The 21,761-nt window shown below is 47.3% G+C and overlaps 1 protein-coding gene across 6 annotated transcripts in view; it reads left to right on the top strand.

Moving 5' to 3' along the window:
- The window catches only part of BCL9 (BCL9 transcription coactivator), a 120,120-nt gene that overhangs the window by 92,363 nt on the left and 5,996 nt on the right, over positions 1-21,761 (top strand). For 5 of the 6 annotated variants that reach the window (XM_044005557.1, XM_044005553.1, XM_044005556.1 and 2 more), the window contains exons 3-8: positions 5,904-5,983; positions 12,107-12,400; positions 13,136-13,452; positions 14,457-14,646; positions 15,002-15,101; positions 18,956-21,197. In XM_044005557.1, coding sequence (XP_043861492.1) covers positions 12,348-12,400; positions 13,136-13,452; positions 14,457-14,646; positions 15,002-15,101; positions 18,956-21,197 — 2,902 coding nt within the window. In that variant the 5' untranslated portion in view covers positions 5,904-5,983; positions 12,107-12,347. The remainder of the gene's footprint in view (positions 1-5,903; positions 5,984-12,106; positions 12,401-13,135; positions 13,453-14,456; positions 14,647-15,001; positions 15,102-18,955; positions 21,198-21,761) is intronic. The other variant, XM_044005559.1, reaches the window with a different exon arrangement.

Consider the following 21,761-nt stretch of genomic DNA (forward strand, 5'->3'; position numbering starts at 1 on the left):
TAGGAGGGAAGAGCAAATTGGGGCCATGTAATTGCATCTAGGTAGAAAGTAAATGTAGTAGCATAATTTACTTTGTAAAATTCTATCCTAAACCATGATAGTGAGAATCTATTCTTCAGAGTACTTGAATTTTAGTAATAATGTTAGCTCTGTTTTCTCATAAAGTATCTGCATATGTCTCCCTCCCCCCTCCATGAGCACAGAACATTTATTTCATCTGATACAAGGTTTTCTGTACCTAACTGTTATGCTGGTTTCCTTCCCTGATATTTTTATACCTGTGTTGAAGAAAAATTGGCTCCATTCACTGGTACTCTGGGAGAGGGGAAAGCCATTGGAGTAGTTTGCTTAACAGAATTTCAGAAGGGGCTGGAAATGGAATCCTGAGGTCTAAATCCCGTGTCATGTTCTAGACTTTTTTTACTGTGCCTTTTTCTGATAGAGAACAGAAGATTGTTCAGCATGATGGGTTGATGATGAGCGGATTATTCAGGCAGGTGACCTAATGAGAGATCATTGGGTGTTCATACACAAATCACATGAATGATGTTGATTTTCTTGGGTTTGAGTTTGGTCAGATGGATCTTGGCCACCTTGTTGAACAGGGTGTTTGTGCGAGATTTGTTGGAATATCCTGGCTATAAGAGTCCTATGATTTGAGAAATTAGAAGAGCACTAAAGAATTGGGACCTAAGAGAATCTGAGGCTTAGTTCCCATTCTCATTTCCCAAACCTGCAAGATCTGGGCATGGCTCCACTTGTTCATCACCCACGCTCCCTTCAATCCCTTGCAGTCTGGCTCTCATCCCTATCATGCTACTGAAACTGTTCTCTCAAAGGTTGCCAAAGACAACCCCCCCTCCCCCAATAACCAAATTAAGTGGCTTTCTCTCAGTCTTCATCCCCTCTGACTTCTCTGCAGCATTTGACATAGTTAGCTACCCCTTCTTTCATTCAGCAAGTGTTTCATTTCGCAGTCATCCTATCTGCAGAACTTCCAAATATGGAACCATGACGGTCCTTCTCCAGGCTTTTATTTCCAATTGATCACATTTCCCCTTAAACCTTCTCATCTTCTGAATGTCTCTGTCTGTAGCACTGCAATTCTTTTAGACTCTCTTGCTCCAAACTGAAGTGCCTTCTTTACCCTGTCATTCCACAGATCCCATTAGTTGTCAGATATTTTGGATTCCACCAGCTCAGTATATTCCCATTCTCATGACCACCCCTCCCCCCCTCTAGTTTAGGCCTTCATTCTTTTTTTCTTTTTATTTTTTTTGGTGAGGCAGTTGGGGTTAAGTGACTTGCCCAGGGTCACACAGCTAGTAAGTGTTAAGTGTCTGAGGTCGGATTTGAACTCAGGTCCTCCTGAATCCAGGGCTGGTGCTCTATCCACTGCGCCACCTAGCTGCCCCCATTCTCTTTTTCCTAGACTTTTACAATAGACTCTTAACTGATCTCCCTGTCTTCCATCTGTGACCCTTCCAATTCGTCCTGTAGATCAGTCTTTCTAAACGACAGGTACAACCAAGTCACTCCATACTCAGAAACCATTAAGAGGCTCTCCATTGCTTCTTGAACAAAGGCAGAACTGCAGCCTCTTTATGATTCCTTTCCAGCTATAGAATACCTCACTTCAGGTACCCTGTGCTTTAGCCAAACTGTACTACTTGTTGTATCCTGAATACATCCCATACTCGATGGACTGTCTGTGTTTAATTGTGCTATGCTCGGTGCCTAGAATATCCTCCCTTTCTCCCTGCCCAGTTTCAGCTCTTTGGAATCCTGCCCAGCTCTAGTACTGCCACCTTCATGAAATCTTTTCATTGCTCCAAGCCAGCAGTAATCTCTTCACCTGATCTCACTGCACCTTTTTCACTTATACACTTATTAATTAGAAAATTATAGGATCCCTCCCCTACCACTATCCAAAGTAGGAATTCCATGTACAACATTTCCAACAAGTGGCTATGCACCTTCTGTTTGATAAGTCGTCCAGTGATGGGGAATTCATTCATTCCTCTCAGCTGGTAGCCCACTCCAGGTTTGGAGAGCTCTAAGTTTTAGAAGAACTTTTGTTGTTGTTGTTGTTCTGTTTTTAGTTTTACTTACCTAAAATTTGCCCTCCCTCTATTTCTCACCTATTAGTTCTAGATTTGTCTTCCTGAGCTGAAAGGGCATCCAGATTCCACTTTGTAGGGTGTTGGTTTGCGTTCATGTCCTACTCCCCTATTAGGGTATAAGTTTCTCGAGATCTGGGGCCTCGTCATAATTTCAGTCCTCATCTTCCTTGACTTCCCTCTCATTTGACACTGCTGCTCATGCCCAACTTCCAGATGGATTTTGGCTTCAGAGATACCATAATCTCCTGATTCTTCTATGGGCTCTAACCACTCTGCTGTCTCAGGTGTCTCTTCCTGGCCCTGGTTGGGTGTTCCCCATGGTTCTGCCCTTCACCACTCTTCTCCTTGGTATCCTCACTCACTCTTCTCGTAGATGAAACCACTCCCTCTGTGAATGTGGGCCTCAGTCTCTCCGTGTTTCTGGTCTTGCTTCAGAGCTCTACATGGTCATTTCTGCCTGCCCAGAGGTTGTGTCTGCTTGAGTGGGCTCCTAGCACCTTCAAACTCAGCATGTCTAAAACCCAGTGGCTTCACTTTTTCCTGCCCTTCTCTAACTCACCCGGAAGAAAAATCTGTTTGTCTTTCTGATCTCACTGTGTTGTCAATGGATCACTGTCCATCTGGTGATTCACCCTACATTCAAAACCCCAGTGCCTTAGAATAATGTTCAGACTCCTCCACCTGGAATCTGTTTGCAGCCTTAAGTTACATTACTCTCTGCCAGGATTTGATGGTCAGTGCAGACCATCCATACTCCAAGCACAGTGACCATGGCCCGCATTGCCCTGACTCTCTGTCTTTGCTGCTGCTCTCTGTCTAGAATGCTTTCCATCCTCTTCTCTACCTGTTAGGATCCTACCCACCCTTTAATCCCTCCCTTAAATATCTTTTCTTCAGTGAAGCCTTCCCGAAAACTTCTACTGAGACAGCGTTTCTCCCTCCTTTGAGTTATCATAGCTTGTTATCTGGAATTCTTACATGCTTTTTTCCTAGTTTATATTCTAACTATACTGGTTTTATCTGCCCCATTAGGTCTTGTGCTTCTTTGGGGTAGGAATTCTGTCCTGTTGGCCATTTTGATCTCCTTAGTATTAATACAGACTTTATATATATAGGAGGTACTTGGTAAATGCGTATTAGCTCAAATGAGACTCATTGCCAGCAAATCAGTTGGATAGGTAGCGCAGTAGATAGAGCACTGGCCCTGGAGTCAGGAGGACCTGAGTTCAAATCTGGCCTCAGACACTTAACAATAGCTGTGTAACCCTGGGCAAGTCACTTAATCCCAATTGCCTCACCAAAAAAAAAAAAATTATAATCAGTTGGATAGGATTTTTAAAAACTGCTTCCAGCAGTATTTTGTTGAAGACAAGGTGCAAGATTTGGGGATTACCTATTGTCCATTAGCACAGATAATTAGTATAGATTAAAGTAACTGGAAAGACAGTGTTCTTGAGAGGCTTTCTGGCATAATTTTAATTCCTCAAAAGTCAGTCTCCAAAGTGAAATGACTCCAGGACTCTCTCCTCTCATCAGAGCGGCAGGAGACAGCAGGAATTCAGTCAGAAAAGTCCATTTCCATATACTTTTTTTAGAACTTTGTGCCGAATGGTCTTGTCAACCAGACAAATTAAATTGGAATACCTATTTTGTACAAATCACTACACTGCTGGAGAGTATTCTACTAAGCTTTAGCCAGATACCTGAGATAAAGGCCCAAAGAGGACCACTTCAATCAATCCTGGCTTGACAGATCTCGGGGTTGAGCTTTCTACCATTCCTACAGAATTCAATAAACCTTTAAGTACTTATTTGGTACAGAAATCTGCACTTGGGCCTGAAGGAGATTTCAGGCCCATGGATATTAAGTGTCTCATTTGTGAGTTGTGTTATTAGGCCATATAGGAGATTCAGAATTCTTAGGTAAGCTCGAGTGCCTTTCCTCATGGAAAGGAGTTGGGGGAGGTATAATTCACAGATTTTTCCCTCTCCCCAAATTTAAAAGATAAATCTGAATTTTTTTAGTATGGGTGATTGGCTAGTTAAAGGTACCTTTAAACCACAACAAAACAAAGTTTAGAGAAGAAGGTTTTGAAGGAAAGATAATTTACATTTATATAGCAATTTCAGGTTTTTAAAGTGCTTTGCATACATTATTCCATTGGGCAGTAACAGACCAGTGAAGTTAAGGAATCAAATGTTATCTTCATTTTACAGATGAACTAAGGCTTAGAGACTGAGTGACTTGGCCAAGGTCTCATAGCTAGTAGGTGGCATAAATGGGCCCAGAGCCCAGGTCTTCTTGACTCTCAGTTCAGTGCTTTTACCTTCTGCCAAATGACAGATTCAGTTATACACCTGTTGAGTCTGAGGTGCCAGAAGGACTTAAAGATGAGGATATACAATAGACACTAAGAAATGCAGATTTGGGGCCCGTTGAATAGAAGTGATGATGGAGATGGGATACAGAACCTAAGATTGTTGAGAGAGTATAAAAGGAAAGAAAGAAGGGCCAAGGACAAAATCTTGGAGAGTGTTTCCATTTAGAGAGTGTGAAGAGGAATAAGCATCATGGGTGATGAGAGAGCAGGAGTGGTCAGGGAAGGAAGAAAGGAAGTAAGCAAGCAAGCAAACACTTATGAAGCACCGATGGGTGGCAGGCACTGTGCTTTACAAAGAGGCCTTCATGTGAGCCTCACAACAACCCTGGAAGAGAAGTCAGAGAGAGAGAGAGAGAGAGAGAAAGAGAGAGAGAGAGAGAGAGAGAGAGAGAGAGAGAAAAGAATCAGGAGAGCTTGGTGTCCTGGAACTGGGGGTGGGGAAGTGCTTCTTGAGGGAAGTGTCAGCTCTGAACTCAGCTGAAAGAGGGACTTGTCAACAGTTTCATATGCTGAAAGGTCAAACTACAGGAAGACTATTGGTTTGGGCCTTGGGGGGTCATTGATCTTTGAGAGAGTAGTGTAGAGTGTTTGGGGAGAAAGCCAGATTGCAAGAGGCTGAGTAGAGTGGGTGGTAAGAGAGTGGAGGAAGTGAATGTTAACTACTCTGTGCAGAAATAGGACCATGAAAGAGATGTGAAGCTAGCTGAAGAAAGAGCATCAAAGTAGAGGAAAGAATTTTTAGGATAGGGAAGCCCTGAGAGCATTTCACTATAGTTGTATAACCTAGGAGCAAGAGGGAGGAAGCAGATGATGGAGGTTACCCAGGACTCAGTATTAGCCAGAAGAAAATAGTAGGTTTGATGAGAGTGAAGGGAAAGAACAGGAAATTGCCATCTGAAAAGTAACTTTCAAAGGGAAGGATCTTGGAGATGGTGGTGAAGTAGACAACTGATAACTGAAGCGAAGCTGAGAAATCATAAAATCAGGATGTTAGGACTGTCAAGTATTATTGAAGTAGGCTGAGCGTGAGCTTATCCTTTCAACAAGTATTCATCGAGCATTCACTGTGGCATAATAGGGTTGAGTGGAAGATGGTGAACCAAGTACTAAAGGTTTTTTCCACTCCCAGTCCCCAAATGCTGAAGGCTTCCCTGAGTAACTTAAAACATCTCAGAGAGGCTGGTGGTGGAAAAGATGAGTGACAAGGGACTTGGCTAAGCCACAGAGTAGATGTCCACTCTCTAATATTGGAGAGGGGCAGATGGGAGTTTCCTCTTCAATCGCTGTCCCAGAATACATGTGATTTGCCTTTCTCTGGCAATATTCATTGACCAAGCGGTACAGTGAATAGGTGTGTTTCCTATTCACAGGTTTCTCCCTCATCCTTATCTTCTTCTAGGTATGAGCATCTTTTGAGGAAAGAAGTCGGGCTCTCGTCTCCAGGATGAGCACTGCTGTATCGTGACCCCAGGGGTTCGGGTGAGTGGTGTGAAAGAAGAATGACCTCAAAAGTAGAAATTAGCCTCTTTTGTAACAAGCGTGGCAGGAAAGAATGTGATTGGATTTGTCAATCAGTTCCAAACATTGATAGAATGCACTTTACAGGCTTGCTAATTTTTAAAATTATCCAGAGATCTAAGGAGTGGGATAAATCAAATCAGCTAGCATTTATTAAGTGCTTGCTGTGTGTAAGGCATTGTGCTAAGTGCGAGGGATACAAAGCAAGACAAAGCAAAAAACAAAAACAAAAAACAGTCTTTGTTGTCAAGGAGCTCACAGCCTAATGGGGAAGATGCCATATAAACACCTATGTACAAATGAGATAGATACCGGATGAACTGGGGGTAATCCCAGAGGGAAGGTGCTAAGAGTAAGGAGCACTAGGAAGGGCTTCTTGCAGAATGTAGGAATGTAGCTGAGATTTGAATAAAGCCAGGAAAGTTAGAAGGCAGATGAGAAGGGAGAGAATTCCAGGCACGAGGACAGCCAGGGAGAATGTCTGGAATCAGGGAATGGGTGTCTTATGAAAGGAACAGCAAAAAGGCCAGTGTCACTGGAGAGTAAATGGAAGGGAGTAAGGTGCGAGAAGACTGAAAAGGTAGCAAGGGGCCAGTTTGGGAAGGGCTTTAAAGGCCAAACAGGATTTTATATTTAATCCTAGAAACAACAAGGAGCTGCTGGACATGATTGAAGGGGGAAGCAGGAGGTGATGTGGTTAGAATGTCCTTAGGGGGGCAGCTAGGTGGCGCAGTGGATAAAGAACCGGCCCTGGAGTCAGGAGTACCTGAGTTCAAATCCGGCCTCAGACACTTGACACTTACTAGCTGTGTGACCCTGGGCAAGTCACTTAACTCCCCTTGCCCCCGCAAAAGAACAAAAACCAAAACAAAACAAGAATGTCCTTAGGAAGATTTATTAACGCCTGAGTGGAGGATGGATTGGAGTGGGAAGAGAGCTGAGGCAGGCAGATGTGAGGTGATGAGGGCCCGTACCAGGCAGGGACAGCGTCAGAGGAGAGAAGGGGCATTTAGGAGAAATGTCCTGAAAGGAGATTTGATAGGACTTGCCGTGTTATCGGAAATGGTGGGTGAGAGAGGGAAGAGTTAGGGCGGCCCCCAGGTCGTGAGCCTGGGTGACTGGATCCTCCACTGTAACAGGGAATTAGGAGGAGGGGAGGAAAATAGTGAGGTTTGTTCTGGACGTGTGGAGTGTAAGATGCCCGCCAGCCGTCCACTGCAGGGCATCTGAGAGGCAGGTGGTCAGGGCTGGACAATCAGATCCAAGAGGCGTCGGCATACCACAGTCATGGAGATCACCCCCTTTAATGGTCTAGAGGGGGAGGAGAAGCAGGCCCAGAGCAGTCTTAGGGACCCCCACAGGTAGCAGACTGGATGTGGATGAAGATCCAACGAAGCAGACAGGTAGGGTGAGAACCAGGAAAGAGACTGCTTGATTGCAGAGGCTGCAGGACAAGTCAGTGCATTTAGCAATTAAAAGTCTTAGTAACTTAGGAGAAAGCAGTTTTGATTGAACGATTAGGTCAGAAACCAGACTGCAAAGAGTTAAGAAGAGAGGGAGGGGAAAGATGCCGAGGCATCTGTCGTACAAAGGCGTCTGTTCTCAAGGAGTTCAGCCCCCAAAGGGAGGAGAGATGTTGGGGATGGACAGAGCAGGTGAGGCAGTATGGGAACACCCCAGAGACAAGGAGACTTTGGAGCTTTGTGAGAGAGTAGGGGTGGGTGTCTGCTAGGGGACATGATGGCAGCCAGAGCTTCACTTGTTGACTGGAGGATTATCTTTGTCATTTAAAGGAGTTAAAACACAATTGGAAACTTTAAAATGCTAATTGACACATTTGTGGTCAGTGTAGAAAACTAGCTATCAGACCCTTATGTTAATTGCCATCAATGAGTACAGGACCATGCGGCATAAGGAATGAAGAGCCGGCCTTCGAGCCTGGTTTCAGGTCCTGCCTCTGACACGCTGGGCATGTGATCTTGGCTGTGTCTTGTCTCTAAGACTGTAAGGTGAAGAACAGTTGGAGATCAGCATTGCTAAAAGGGGTTTGCTCCTTCAGTGAGTTACAGGTTAGGACCCGAATCCCTAACACATCGTCTTAAAACCTGCTCTTTCCTGGTCTAGCTCTGTCCTCTGCGAAAACATCTCAGTAAGCGCATTAAGGAGATCCCTTCTTGACTCTAGCCATCTCACTGAGACAGATGTTTGCTAGTGAAACAGATGAACACTTAGCCATCAGCCTGCACACATCCTTTAGACTCAAGCTTCTTCAGGATGTATGAGGCCTGCAGAGTTTCATTGCTGTCCCCTTTGGATGGACACATATTAAGGAACCTGTAAATACACAAAACACCCAACTGAGCCAGAAATCTAGGATGTTCTTTGTTTGCCATTGACTTAAAGTAGGTGCATACAAAACTCAAGATTATTCTCAGTTTTATCTTTGTATAGTCGTGCACAAATCATTTCACCATCTCCGTCTCTAAACCAAAAAACGGGTGGCGTGAACATAGGTCAGCAGATGAATTTCATTCCCTTTTTCAAACATAAATGATGGGACTCATCATTGAGAGGGATTCCACGGATTACATCAAGTTACTTGGCAGAGTATTTCATGATATCCCTGTGAAGAAGATAGATGATAGTACAGTCACACGGATTCTTAGCTAGTCCAGTGACTTGACCCAAGGAGTAAATGATTAATGGATTGATTGAAGGGAAGTTTTTAGTGGAATGCTCTAGGGATCTGTCTTAACCTCTATTATGGCCAACATTTTTATCATTGGCTTAGAGGAAGGACTAGATGAAGTTCTCCAGTGTTCAGATATATTTAATGACAGAACCAGAATCTAAAACATGTTCAGCAGGTTAGATTGAGAGACTAACCCTGATGATGTGAACCACAGTTGGGAGAAATGTAAAGGACTCCCTCGGGCTTAGAAAACTAAATATACAAAATGAACAGTATCAGTGTTGGGAGGGTTCCGCAGTTTGTTTGGAAGAGATCCGGGCTTTATAGTGGATTGCAAGGTCAATAGCAGTGTGATAATGGCAGCCATGCAGTTCATTTAAGTTAAGAGTGCATCAATAGTAGCATGACTCCTAGAAAGGGTGGTCCTTCTCTACCTTGCTAAAAGCTTGTATTTAGCTCGGGGCACCGTATTTTTTAAAGGACATTGAAAAGCTTGAGCCCCTCCATAAGGGAACAAGAATGGATGCGGAATGGTTGGAAGGACTAGGGAGGTGCCGCCTGGAGAAGAGAGAGAAGACGGGAACGGGAAAGATTTCTGTTAATGTTTTCCATTAGAATTTTAGGATTTAGAACTGAAAGGACCTCAGCCATCATTTAGTGTAACCTTTTTATATGACAGATGAGGAACTAAGGCCTGGAGAGATATGTTGTCTCTATTAACATCACCCGAGTAGACTGAGATTTGCAACCCATTCCTCTGGCTGCAAATCCATTGTACTTCCTACTACATCTCCCTTTGTGTATCCAAAAGAATGAAGAACAGGAGAAATAAAGAGCCAGGAAAAGGGGTTGATGGGGCTCAGTCATCAAAGGGGTTCTTGTTCACCAGCAGGTCAGACTAGGTGACCTTGAAGATCTCTCATAGCTCTGGGGTTCTGTGATACCTTGGTAAGAAGAGTAGTGTCTTCAGATCATCGATTGTGTTACCTGAGGCAACTTTAACCACTTCTTGCAGAATTTCTCCTTCTGCCTCCACCTGCCACTAGAGACATCAGGAAGGCATGTTTTAAGACTAAGCAACATAACATGAAAGCACTTTGGAAGTCAAGCACTTAGCCAGTATTAGTGGCAATTAATAGTGGTAATCAGAAAATTTGGCTAGATTAATGAGGTGATTTCTGTAAAATGCTTTTAAGTTCTCTTAAAAGAAACATGTAACCCAAATACCAAATGTTTCTTTGTGTGTTGCAGATTCTCTTACATAAATATTCATGGAGCATCTACCACGTATCTAACATTGTTTAAGTGCAGTAGGGGATAGAAAAGAAGCATGATTCTTACCCTTAAAGAGCTCATGCTTTCATTAGGCAGGCAAAGTATAGACACATGGCAGAGAAATTTATCAGAAGGTAATATATACTTAGGTGTGTGATAGTGACAATTCATGTGTGTATAACAGTGAGAGGTTTCCAGAGGCCTTAGCAACTTGGGCGTCCCCAGCGCCTAGCACATAAACCCAGAAATCTTCCATGGAGAGTCTACCCGACCTGATGGAAGCTCTTACACATAAAAGGTGCCGGATAGACCTTTATTTTTGTTGAACACCTTGGGGTTGGGAGAGCCGGTATAATTATTTCCATTTTCTCTGGGTTCCAAAGATAGTGGCCTTTCCACACTACCAATTGTCTCTTCAGCTATTTAATTCATCACTTTTTTCGACCATTCTTTTCAATGGATTGGTCTGTGAAAGATTTTCTGGCCACTTCTGCTTTATCGAATACTCCTGTTTAGTGTGAAGTTAACTGAAATGAGTAGTTACGAAGTTATTCTGTGACCTAAGAAGTAACCTAACATTACAGGCGAGGAAACCAAGGCCCAGCGAGAGAGGCAGTGATTTACCCAAAGTTAGAGACAGAGCTGGGATTGAAACCTAGATCATTTGATTCCAAGCCTCATGTTCTTTCTACCACTTCACCTTTGAAGTTTAAACTTACAAAAGTGGTGGTGATGGGAAGAAAGTGAAAACAAAAATTAAATATAATCAAGGCCAAAATATATTCAGTATCCTATGGTCTCTGAGACAAAACCCATAATTAATTTATTAGTCTAATTCCTTCACCTGTCTCCAGAATGCTACCAAGATTTGTCCTAACACAGAAAGAGAAACCTGGGGAGTTTTTATCAACAGATGTTCCATACTTCTTGTTTGTAAATCCTACGTGAAGTAGGTAGGAACTGAGTACGATTGTGATTTTCTGAATGGAGAAGTAAATAGAAATAGACATCTAAGTCACTTACTCACAGCCACACAATAAGTTATTGTTGACTTAGACTGGAACATATTCTCCTGTTTCCAGTAGAACAAGATCAGGCAGGCTGTGGCCCTCGCTGTTTCTGGCTACTGTCCCTGTAGCCGGTGTCTTCACTACCTCTACTGATATTTGCCCAGTCAGTTAGAGGTGAAGAAGAGAGAAATGTGGGACTGGTGATGGTAAAGAAGTACGGTGGACACCCCCTAGGATCCAGCTGTGCCTTGAAAGCTGGATCTTGGCTTTCTAAACAAGATGACCAGAATGCCTTGCTGCCCTGAGAGTACACTCATTGCACTCCCTAATATTGTTTTGACCTTTATCTTTTGAATTAGCCTTGCAGATAAGCTCAGGAAATGTTTTAGCCTTCTGAAATGTTCTGCTACCTGCAAAAATTATGGATCTGTTTGCTCATCCATGCAATATTGTATCCCCACCTCCTTTCCTTTGGATAAGAGAATATACACCCCATACTTAACATTCCTTCTAAGACAAAAATTCCCATTAAAATTTAATGAGGGTCATGGAAATTAGAGGTATAACTCACTCAATTTATATTGATCCAAATCCTATTTTTTTAAGCCTCAACTGATTTTTATTTTATTTTTCCCCCAGTTTCATGGGCTGATTTTGTGGGCATGAGTTAAAATACATGGTAACTTAAAGTGAGGGAAATAATTGGAGCCAAGTTCATTACTTTTTGTGAGGGCATGGTAAGTCACCAGAGGTAAAGCTTCCAATTCACCCATAGAAAGGAATTTGTGTGGTTTTGTAGCTTTAGAAATGTGTGGGATCCAGTGCTGATCAAGGCCTTGTTTGGGGAAAAGATTGACCTAATGTTGAGTGACAAACTTCAGAGAAGGGGCTTCCGTAGGCAGGATTCTTTCTTAGACTCCAGACCCCCAAGTACGTGCAGGGAGGGAAGGAGGGAGGAAGGAGGACTCAATTTTGATGGAATTCCTTCTGGAGCATAGTGCCCCAGAGGCTTAGGTATGCGTAGCCTTTTTTTAAGGATGCACTTCCTTCATTTGGCTTGTGTGTTGTTGTGACATCTCACCTAAGTCCAGGTGGCTTTCTCCACAGTGGGCCCCGGAGATGCGAGATCTTCCCTTGGCAGCAGGAAGCTCACACCTAGAGAATGCTGGAGCTGCAGGGGGAAAGGGCCCACTACCACAGCAGAGAAAAGCCAAAAGGAAAAAGGCCTAGGGACAGACAGCGCTGAGGGGCGCCCCCCGCAGCTCCAACTGCCTCCCCCTGCCCCCTTCCCTAGAGGAGCCTGGCCAGCCGGTCCCCGTCTGTGAATACAAGCTCAGGATTTCAATCAATGCATTCCAGTAACCCTAAAGTGAGGAATTCTCCATCAGGAAACACGCAGAGGTAAGGGCCCAGGGCACCCTGTCTGCTGAAGAAGTGCAGACTAAATTCTGGAAGAGGGAGGGGGACTCCAGCAGGTTCAGAATTCATCCACAGCTTTTCTACTTGCTTTTCTCTCTCCAACCTTCTCACCTCCCTAGTTCCTCTGCTCCCACCCATTCGTCCCAGGAGGGAAGAGAATGCTAAGCCTTCTTCTCTCAGAGACTCTGTCTCACTTCAGGGTGGGTAGCAGCCCCGTTATCTCCTCTTGTGTGTTTGGGGAGGGGCTCACATCCTGGGGCGTTTGCCCGACCTGACTTCCATCACTGGGTTTTCCTTGTGCTGGCTTCCTGGAGGGAATTGGACTCTCCTCACAGCTGAAGTGTGTCCTCAGCCTGGGGCATGGCCGGCATGGGGATCTTTGCAGTGCCTTGTTTGTTTACTTTGAGCCAGTCCTGGCGTGAGGCGCTTCTTTATGTACATAGAAACGGTTGTCCTTTACTGACAGGAGCCGAAGGGACGGGGCCTCTGGGGACTGTGGTTCCCGGGAGCCGGCAGGCATACTGCTCGTCCCTCACTGTTCAGAGCATCGACTCTGGGGCTGGGGGAGAGGGGAGACAGAGGCTACCCGGAAACATGGGGAAAATTACTGATCCTCCCTGGGTCTGTTTTCTCCCATAACAGAAACTCTGCCTTCCTGCTCTGTGTTGACAGGCTGCATGAACAGTCTGACCTCCTTCTGTTATGTGTTTGTTTCAGTAGCCCCAAATCTAAGCAGGAGGTGATGGTCCGTCCCCCCACAGTGATGTCCCCATCTGGAAACCCCCAGCTGGATTCCAAATTCTCCAATCCGGGTAAACAGGGGGGCTCAGCCAGCCAGTCCCAGCCATCCCCCTGTGATTCCAAGAGTGGGGGCCACCCCCCCAAAGCACTCCCTGGCCCAGGTGGGAGCATGGGGCTGAAGAACGGGGCTGGAAATGGCGCCAAGGGAAAGGGGAGAAGGGAGAGAAGCATTTCAGCAGACTCCTTTGATCCGAGGGACGCTGGGACACCAAACGATGATTCTGAAATCAAAGGTAGGTGGCCAGAATGTTCAGAGTTGTAGGGAAGCAGGGAAAGGCCCCCGGCCAGCCGTCTTTCAGTGCCAGCTAGCCTCCCCCGGCAGCCGGCGTGAGCCCTGCCCCTGAAAAGAAGCAATGCCTGCTCCTCCTCATTTTTAGTGGAAAGAGTTCTAGTTTCCCTAGACCATGAACAGCTTGAGGTGTTGTTTGCTCTGGAATTTTCTAGTGGGGCTGCAGGTGGGCTAGGAATGAACAAGCACGTTCATGGGGGTGCCTTCCCTTATGGTGCTCTCCTTGGGTTTTCCTGGCATCCCTTCCACGGGTACGACCACATGAAAGCCTGCACTTCCAGTTTGTGGATGCAAATAGCCCACATTGGGGTAGTTACTCAGATGCACCCACCTCATCGCCATCAGATTAATCTTCCAAGACTCATGTTTTGTGCCTTCTGGTTGCCACTTTGTCAGACTTGTAGGCACAAGAGGAAGCCCTAATGGCCCTGGCATGAGTCCGGGCTAGTCACAGCCGATTTCTGTATGATAGGAATGAACGAGTACGTGTGCTAGAAGATTGGCAGGCAACCCAGGTGGGGTGAGTCAGGGGGAGGGGGGGGCGCTGAGGCTGTTGTTTTTATTCTTGCCTCCCCCACCCCCAACACTGTAATGCCCAAGCCTATTGGCTCTTTTTTTTTTCCTGGTACTTGGCCTGTGCTGACTAAAGGAATGAGTAGCCAAGACGTGAAGCTCAGATCTTAGGGGTAAAAGTGTGACCTTTCCCTATAAAATCAGGCCCCATCCTGGTGAGTTGGAATGAGCAATTTAACCATAAGGATGATTGAATATTTCCATAAGAGTGAAATTGGTTTATCTCAGCAAGACATTTCTGGAAGTGCTCAGAGATGGTTTGGGCTACAGAGCAATAAATTCTGGGAATGGGGTGGGGAGGAAGAGTTTTTTCTTTTTCCCTCTTCCCCTTCCGATTTCTTCCTGAGATGCGCGTGCATCTCTTCTTTTCTTTAGAGTGTAATTCTGCGGATCATATCAAGCCCCAGGATTCCCAGCATCCCGCACACTCCATGACTCCTTCAAATGCCTCAGCCCCAAGGTCTTCCACCCCCTCCCATGGCCAGACGGCTGCGCCGGAGCCAGCTGCTGCCCAGAAGACGCCATCCAAAGTGGTTTATGTATTTTCTACCGAAATGGCCAATAAGTGAGTACTTGTCACGTGCATCTGGCCATGGTTTGGGATTCTCGAGGCCCTTCATTCTCACTTCTACCGGGATCAGAGCCTCCAGGCGGTGACTGGGAGCGTGCAAAGGCCAGGGACTTTCTGGGGTCCCTTCCCCTGGGGTAGCAGAGCAGGGAGCCTGGCAAGAGAGACTTCTTTAGAATAAAATGGCAGCTCTTCCCCCCAAGCCTTCCTTGGGTCCACACCCTCGTCTTCCCACTGTCACAAGCCCATTAGAGGAACGAGATGACAAAAGGACGGACGCTCACTCTTTCTGCTATAAGTGCCGCCCGTGCCGAGCGCTTCCTGCCTGATGTCCCCCCTCTTGTTTTTGCAGGGCTGCCGAAGCTGTGCTCAAGGGCCAAGCTGAGACGATCGTCTCCTTCCACATCCAGAACATCTCAAACAGCAAGACTGAGAGAAGTGCCGCCCCTCCGGTACGGGCGCTGGGGGTGGGCGGCGGGCAGAGGGTGAGGGCGGCCACTCCGGCCCACTCTGGTCACTTGGGCTCAAGCTGCCGTCCAGCTCCTGACAGCCTGTGTGACTTCGGGCGGGGGACTCCCGCTCTGTGGACCACACTCTCTTCCTCGGATTTCCATCTCTGAATTCAAGAGGCTCAGATTCTGGTGCTGCCAGAGGGGCTTGGGTTGTTTGTCATGCTCCCGTGCTCGCTTCCTCCACTTGGTGGCTCAGTGGATAGAGCATAGGTCCCAGAGTTAGGAAGACCTGAGTTCAAATCCATCTCTACTTAACTATCTGTGTGGACCTGAGCAAGTCACTTCACCTCGTGTTTGACTCCTCTGTAAAATGGGGTTAATAGCAGTGAGGAACAAATGAAATAATCTTTGTTGGGGGCAGCTAGGTGGTGCAGTAGATAAAGCACCGGCCCTGGATTCAGGAGAACCTGAGTTCAAATCTGGCCTCAGACACTTGACACTTACTAGCTGTGTGATCCTGGGTGAGTCACTTAACCCTCATTGCCCTGCAATCAATCAATCAATCAATAATCTTTGTTGAAAACGCCTGGCTCATAGTAAGTGCTACAGTTAATATTGGGGAGCGGTGGGGGACAAAGTATTCTTGCACTGCCTCTTTTTCCTCTATGAGATTGTCTTTGTGTCATGCTTGAAGCAGGTAAATCTCAGGCTGCATGTTGAGCATAGGGTGAGGCTCGTGTTAATTAAAGGACCAGGGGGCAGCTAGATGGCGCAGTGGATAGAGCACCGGCCCTGGAGTCAGGAGTACCTGAGTTCAAATCCGGCCTCAGACACTTAACACTTACTAGCTGTGTGACCCTGGGCAAGTCACTTAACCCCAATTGCCTCACTAAAAAAAAAAAAAAAAAAAAAAAAAAAAACCAAAAAAAAGGACCAGGAAAAAAGCCACAAGTAAAAACTTTATCCGTATCATCTCATTTGGCCCTCAGACAATCCCATAAGACAAGGGCTGGTGTTGTCCCCACTTTATGGACAAGAAAACTGCAGCTAAAAAGGATGAGTAACTTTCCCTGGGCTACACACGTGTCTTTGGCAGAATTTGAACTCAGGTCTTCCTGGACCCAAGGATGGTATTTGATCCACTGTAGCAGCTTGTGCCCTCCGTGGCTTCTGGTCTTCGTGGCTCTCATCAGGACGGCTCTGAACTTTGCTTTCATTTTTTCAAAGTGCCTCTTGGCCCCTCTAAGTCCTCTGAGCCTTCCAGGATTGTTTTTACACTGTCCGGGACTCGGCACTCATTGTGGTCAGTGAGCATGGATTAAGCACCCATTGCGTTCCTGGCACTGTGCTAAGTGCTAAGGATGCACAAAAACCAAACAGCTCCTGCCCTCAAGGAGCTTATGTTCATTCTGGTGGCTCGTCTAGCAGCAAGAACACTTGTCTCCTCCTGGGTGCAGATGTCAGTTCTGCTACTCACTGGCTACAAGGTGGAAGTCTGTCCTCGATGCTACAAGGGGTCACAGCGTGTGGCAGATCCAGTTCAGTGTCCATGGGGCAGCGAGGGACGAGGCGCCATGCCGGCTGCCTTCACGATGCCAGGGAGTATCCAAGGAATCGCCTCTAGTTGGAGGGGCCAGACATGGGAAAAGGTCAAGAATAAAATAAAATCCAAGTAGCAATTTCAGGATAACAATAGGAAAGCCCTCAGAGCAAGCAGTACTGTGACTAATATTTTTACTAAACACAGACTGTTGGACATTGTTCACAGTGTAAACCTAACCTGGTTCGTCGCTTCTAACCTTAGAAAAGGAGTCATCTATCTAACGCACACCCCAGTGTAGATAGAGGATGGAGGATGTAGTCAAGTCTCAGAGTTGGGAGGGACCTAAGATGCCAACCAGTCTGGGCCAGAAGTCTTGCGACCTTCCCTGAGAAGCGGTCATCTAGTTTCCTCTTGGTGACCTTTGGGGATGGGGCACCCACTACTCATGGGGGAAGTCCATTCAGATCACTTCCAGCTACAGTTCCAAGCCCGACTTCTAAGGGCTATGATGTTTTGCCTTCTCTGAAGCCTTCATCTACCTTCCTGTAGCTTCTACCCTTTGCCCTACCCTTGATCTCTGGGGCCAAGCAGAAAAGAGCTCTTCCATACAGCCGTCTGCAAATATTTGAAAGGCTTTTATCATGTTATATCTAAGTCTTCTCTCTATTAAAGATCCCCCACTTCCTTCAACAGATTCTTACGTGACATGATTTTGAGGACCTTCACCAACCTTGTTGCCTTCCTCTGCTTACCAATTTCTTTCCTATAATTTGGCACCTGGAACTGATCACAGTATTTCACATATAGTCTAATTAAGACAAACTACAGTGGGACTCGGCTTTCTCGTTCTAGACTCTCTGCCTCTCTTAATATGGCCTGAGATTGCATTAGCTGTTTTAACTGGCACATCACACTCCTGCCTCATACAATTTAATCTAGCCACACTTCCCCTAAGTGTGGAACTTTAGATGGATGCCCATTCAGTTTCACTGTATTAGGCTCATCCAGTATTCCTGCTTAAAGAAATCGTTTTTGTGCCCTGTTCCTGCCCTCGAGAACACAAACTGAAGAGAAACATTCAGAGATGGATACATGTAGGCCTGGTCCATGTGTGTGCATGTGTGCACGCGTGCACATGCACGCATGCACACTTCTGTCAAAATTCAAGAAACAACTCATAAAAATATCTATAATCATTGGTGTGCAAACATTGACACAAGATAAATGGAGATGAGCAAAAAGGATGTGTGGCCGAATGGGTTGGAAATAAAGCTGGCAAGTAGATGAATGGCAGGAGGATGGATGTCTTCCACAGAGTGACCAGAGGCTGCTAGTGAAGAGTCTGGAAGAGAGAGTCTCTACATGTGTTCTCTCTCTGAACTTATGGGCTCTTTTTGATTTTCTACAAACTTAGTGTTTGGACTAATAACACACCCAGATCCACATCCCTTTAGAGAAAAACAAAGCCTATTCTAGTCATTTCTGTTGCCTTTGTATGGGACTTAATACAGCATCGGTATTTAATAAGTGATAATGAGGCAGCAGGCCAACGGGGGAGAGCCGGTCTGCTACTGCCCATTGGAAAGAACCGATCAAGAGACACCACGAGCTAGATGGCTACAGATTTCTCCATGGAAGCTTCCTGCTGACAGATTAGCTTACTGCAGTTCATGTGAAAATTCTTATCAAATATGGAATCGGCGATCACAGCCTGAAAACAGAAACCGGGAGATAGAAGGTCCCCTGGAAACTCAAGGAGGACTCAGTCAACGTGACCGAGGAGAAACGGAACCCGAGAGGCCTGCCTTGCCCGCCGTTCCCTGCTTAGAGCGTTGTGCGCACCACAGTGCGTGCGCTTTTTTTCTGTTAGAAAGATGATTGACTTTTGATTGACAAGTGGAGGTCTAAACACCTAGTTGTAACTTTGAGACAGAGGTGTTAGGATCAGCCTCCCACGTCCTGGGAAACTAATCCCTCCCTGAGTCGGAAACAAGGACAGGTGATACCAACCTGTTCGTTGAAATAGATACTTGAATGTATTTGCTCTGACACAACTTCAGTGGCACGCCAGTGAGGTTACTGAAGCTGCTTCCTTAGCACGGGGGAGCATGAATGCTCTAGCCTTGGATGGGGAAGGCTAAAGGACATGCAAGTGTCCGTGGGTCTTGTGTGGTTAGCGGCCCTGCCTGGGCCATCTCCTGGAAGCGACCCCCATCAGTGTCGATCGGGGTGGCTCCCAGCTCAGCTTACTCTTCTGTTTGCCTTGTTATTTGGTTCACTAATGATCTTTAAAACTCTCCTTTACCCTCAGAACACCCAGATCTCCACCCTTCGGAATGATCCCAAGTCTCTACCGCAGCAGCCTCCAGCTTCAGCCACCCAGGACCAGAATTCTTCCCAGAACACCAAACTACAACTAACTCCACCCATTCCGGCACCAGCACCCAAGTCTGCCGCTCCTCCCTGTCCCCTGGATCAGGACAGTCCCGGAGTGGAAAACAAACTGATCTCTTCTGCGGGAAGCCCAGCCAATTCCACGCCGCTGCCCGCCGAAGGTTCTGGGCCAAACTCTACCCCCAACAACCGAGCGATCACGCCTGTTTCCCAAGGGAGTAGTAGCTCCACCACGGAGCCCAAAGGTCCCCTCCCTCCCCCAGTGTCCAGTGGGGAGCCGCCTGCTCTGGGAGAGAACCCCGACGGGCTGTCCCAGGAGCAGCTGGAGCATCGCGAGCGCTCCCTGCAGACGCTTCGAGACATCCAGCGCATGCTCTTTCCCGACGAGAAGGAGTTTTCGGGGGCACAGACTGGCGGACCCCCGCAGAGCTCGGGCATGCTGGATGGACCGCAGAAGAAGCCGGAGGGTCCCATCCAGGCCATGATGGCCCAGTCCCAGAGCCTGGGCAAAGGGCCTGGACCTAGGACCGATGTGGGAGCTCCCTTTGGCCCTCAGGGACACAGAGAGGTGCCCTTTTCACCCGAGGAGATGGTCCCACCCCCCATGAACTCCCAGCCGGGGCCCATGGGCCCCGACCACCTGGATCACATGACTCCTGAGCAGATGGCGTGGCTGAAGCTGCAGCAGGAGTTCTATGAGGAGAAGAGGAGGAAGCAGGAGCAGGTGGCTGTGCAGCAGTGCTCCTTGCAGGACATGATGGTCCATCAGCACGGGCCCCGAGGAGTGGTCCGGGGCCCTCCCCCGCCCTACCAGATGGCCTCCAGTGAAGGCTGGGGGCCTGCGGGGCCGGAGCCTTTTGCCGATGGTATAAACATGCCTCATTCCCTGCCCCCAAGGGGCGTGGCTCCTCCCCCCAACATGCCGGGAAGTCAGATGCGTCTTCCAGGATTTGCAGGAATGATAAACTCTGAAATGGAGGGGCCAAGTGTCCCCAACCCTGCATCCAGACCGGGTCTTTCTGGAGTCAGCTGGCCGGATGATGTGCCAAAAATTCCGGATGGACGCAATTTCCCTCCAGGCCAGGGAGTCTTCAGTGGCCCTGGCCGAGGGGAGCGCTTCCCAAACCCTCCAAGTTTGTCTGACGAGATGTTTCCACAGCAGCTGGCAGAGAAGCAGCTGGGCCTCCCCCCTGGGATGAGCATAGAAGGTATCAGACCCAACATGGAGATGAGCAGGATGATCCCAGCGTCCCAGCGGCACATGGAGCCTGGGAGCAATCCCCTTTTCCCTCGCATACCAGTAGAGGGGCCCCTGAGCCCTTCCAGGGCCGACTTCCCAAAAGGAATGCCCCCACAGATTGGCCCGGGCCGGGACCTTGAGTTTGGGATGGTTCCCAGTGGCATGAAGGGGGATGTCAACCTGAACGTCAACATGGGCTCCAACCCTCAGATGATACCTCAGAAAATGAGGGAGGCTGGGGTGGGGCCTGAGGAAATGCTGAAACTACGGCCAGGTGGCTCCGAGATGCTCCCCTCCCAACAAAAGATGGTACCCCTGCCATTTGGTGATCACCCCCAGCAGGAGTATGGCATGGGCCCCAGGCCTTTCCTTCCCATGTCTCAGGGTCCGGGCGGCAACAGCGGTCTTCGGAATCTCAGAGACCCAGTTGGGCCTGACCAAAGGACTAACAGCCGGCTCAGCCACATGCCACCACTACCTCTCAACCCATCCAGTAACCCTGCCAGCCTCAACACTGCTCCCCCTGTTCAGCGCAGTCTGGGACGTAAGCCCTTGGATATCTCTGTCGCCGCTAGCCAGGTGCATTCTCCAGGCATTAATCCTCTCAAGTCTCCCACGATGCGCCAGGTCCAGTCACCGATGCTGGGCTCACCCTCGGGGAACCTCAAGTCGCCCCAGACTCCATCACAGCTGGCGGGCATGCTGGCAGGTCCGGCTGCTGCTGCTTCCATTAAGTCCCCTCCTGTCTTGGGGTCTGCTGCTGCTTCACCTGTTCACCTCAAGTCTCCATCACTTCCTGCCCCTTCACCTGGATGGACCTCCTCTCCAAAACCTCCACTGCAGAGTCCCGGGATCCCTCCAAACCATAAAACGTCTCTCACAATGGCTTCCCCAGCCATGATGGGAAATGTAGAGTCAGGTCAGTACACTCTCCCATCCCCTAAGTACATGGAGAGGGGAAGATTAATATTCTTCAGCAGCATCTTGAGCTCCAAAGGAAGCTTTGTGCATGTGAAAATAAAGCAGCTTGGATGTTGGTAGGTGGGCCCTAACATTCTTTTTCACATCTACGATGTAATCAGTACTCCTCCCTCCCCTTTTTATAGAGGATTTATATAGTATCACAGTTGAAGCAGAGGATGCTCTTGCAAGGTCCTTTGTATTTGGAGCACAGGCATGACCAGGGACAGGAAAGGAGAGGGAACAATATGTCTTAGTTCACAAAATAATTTATATACATCAGGGAACCACATGGAGATGAGCTGGGTTATATTTAAGACAATACCCATTTATGCCAAAATGCCATTCAACTGTGGATAAACATGGCTTACTTTAAGACACTACCCTCCGATTGAGAAATTGGCGATGAGGGAAGCAAGATCCCAAGCTAGACTGAGTTCAGATCAAGAGAGGGGCTAACAAACGTGGGCCACAGAAACCACTGCCTCTCATTTCTTCGTGGCCTGCTGTCTTCACCTGTCAG

This window comes from Dromiciops gliroides, chromosome 4 (genome assembly GCF_019393635.1).
Source record: "Dromiciops gliroides isolate mDroGli1 chromosome 4, mDroGli1.pri, whole genome shotgun sequence".
NCBI lineage: Eukaryota > Metazoa > Chordata > Mammalia > Microbiotheria > Microbiotheriidae > Dromiciops > Dromiciops gliroides.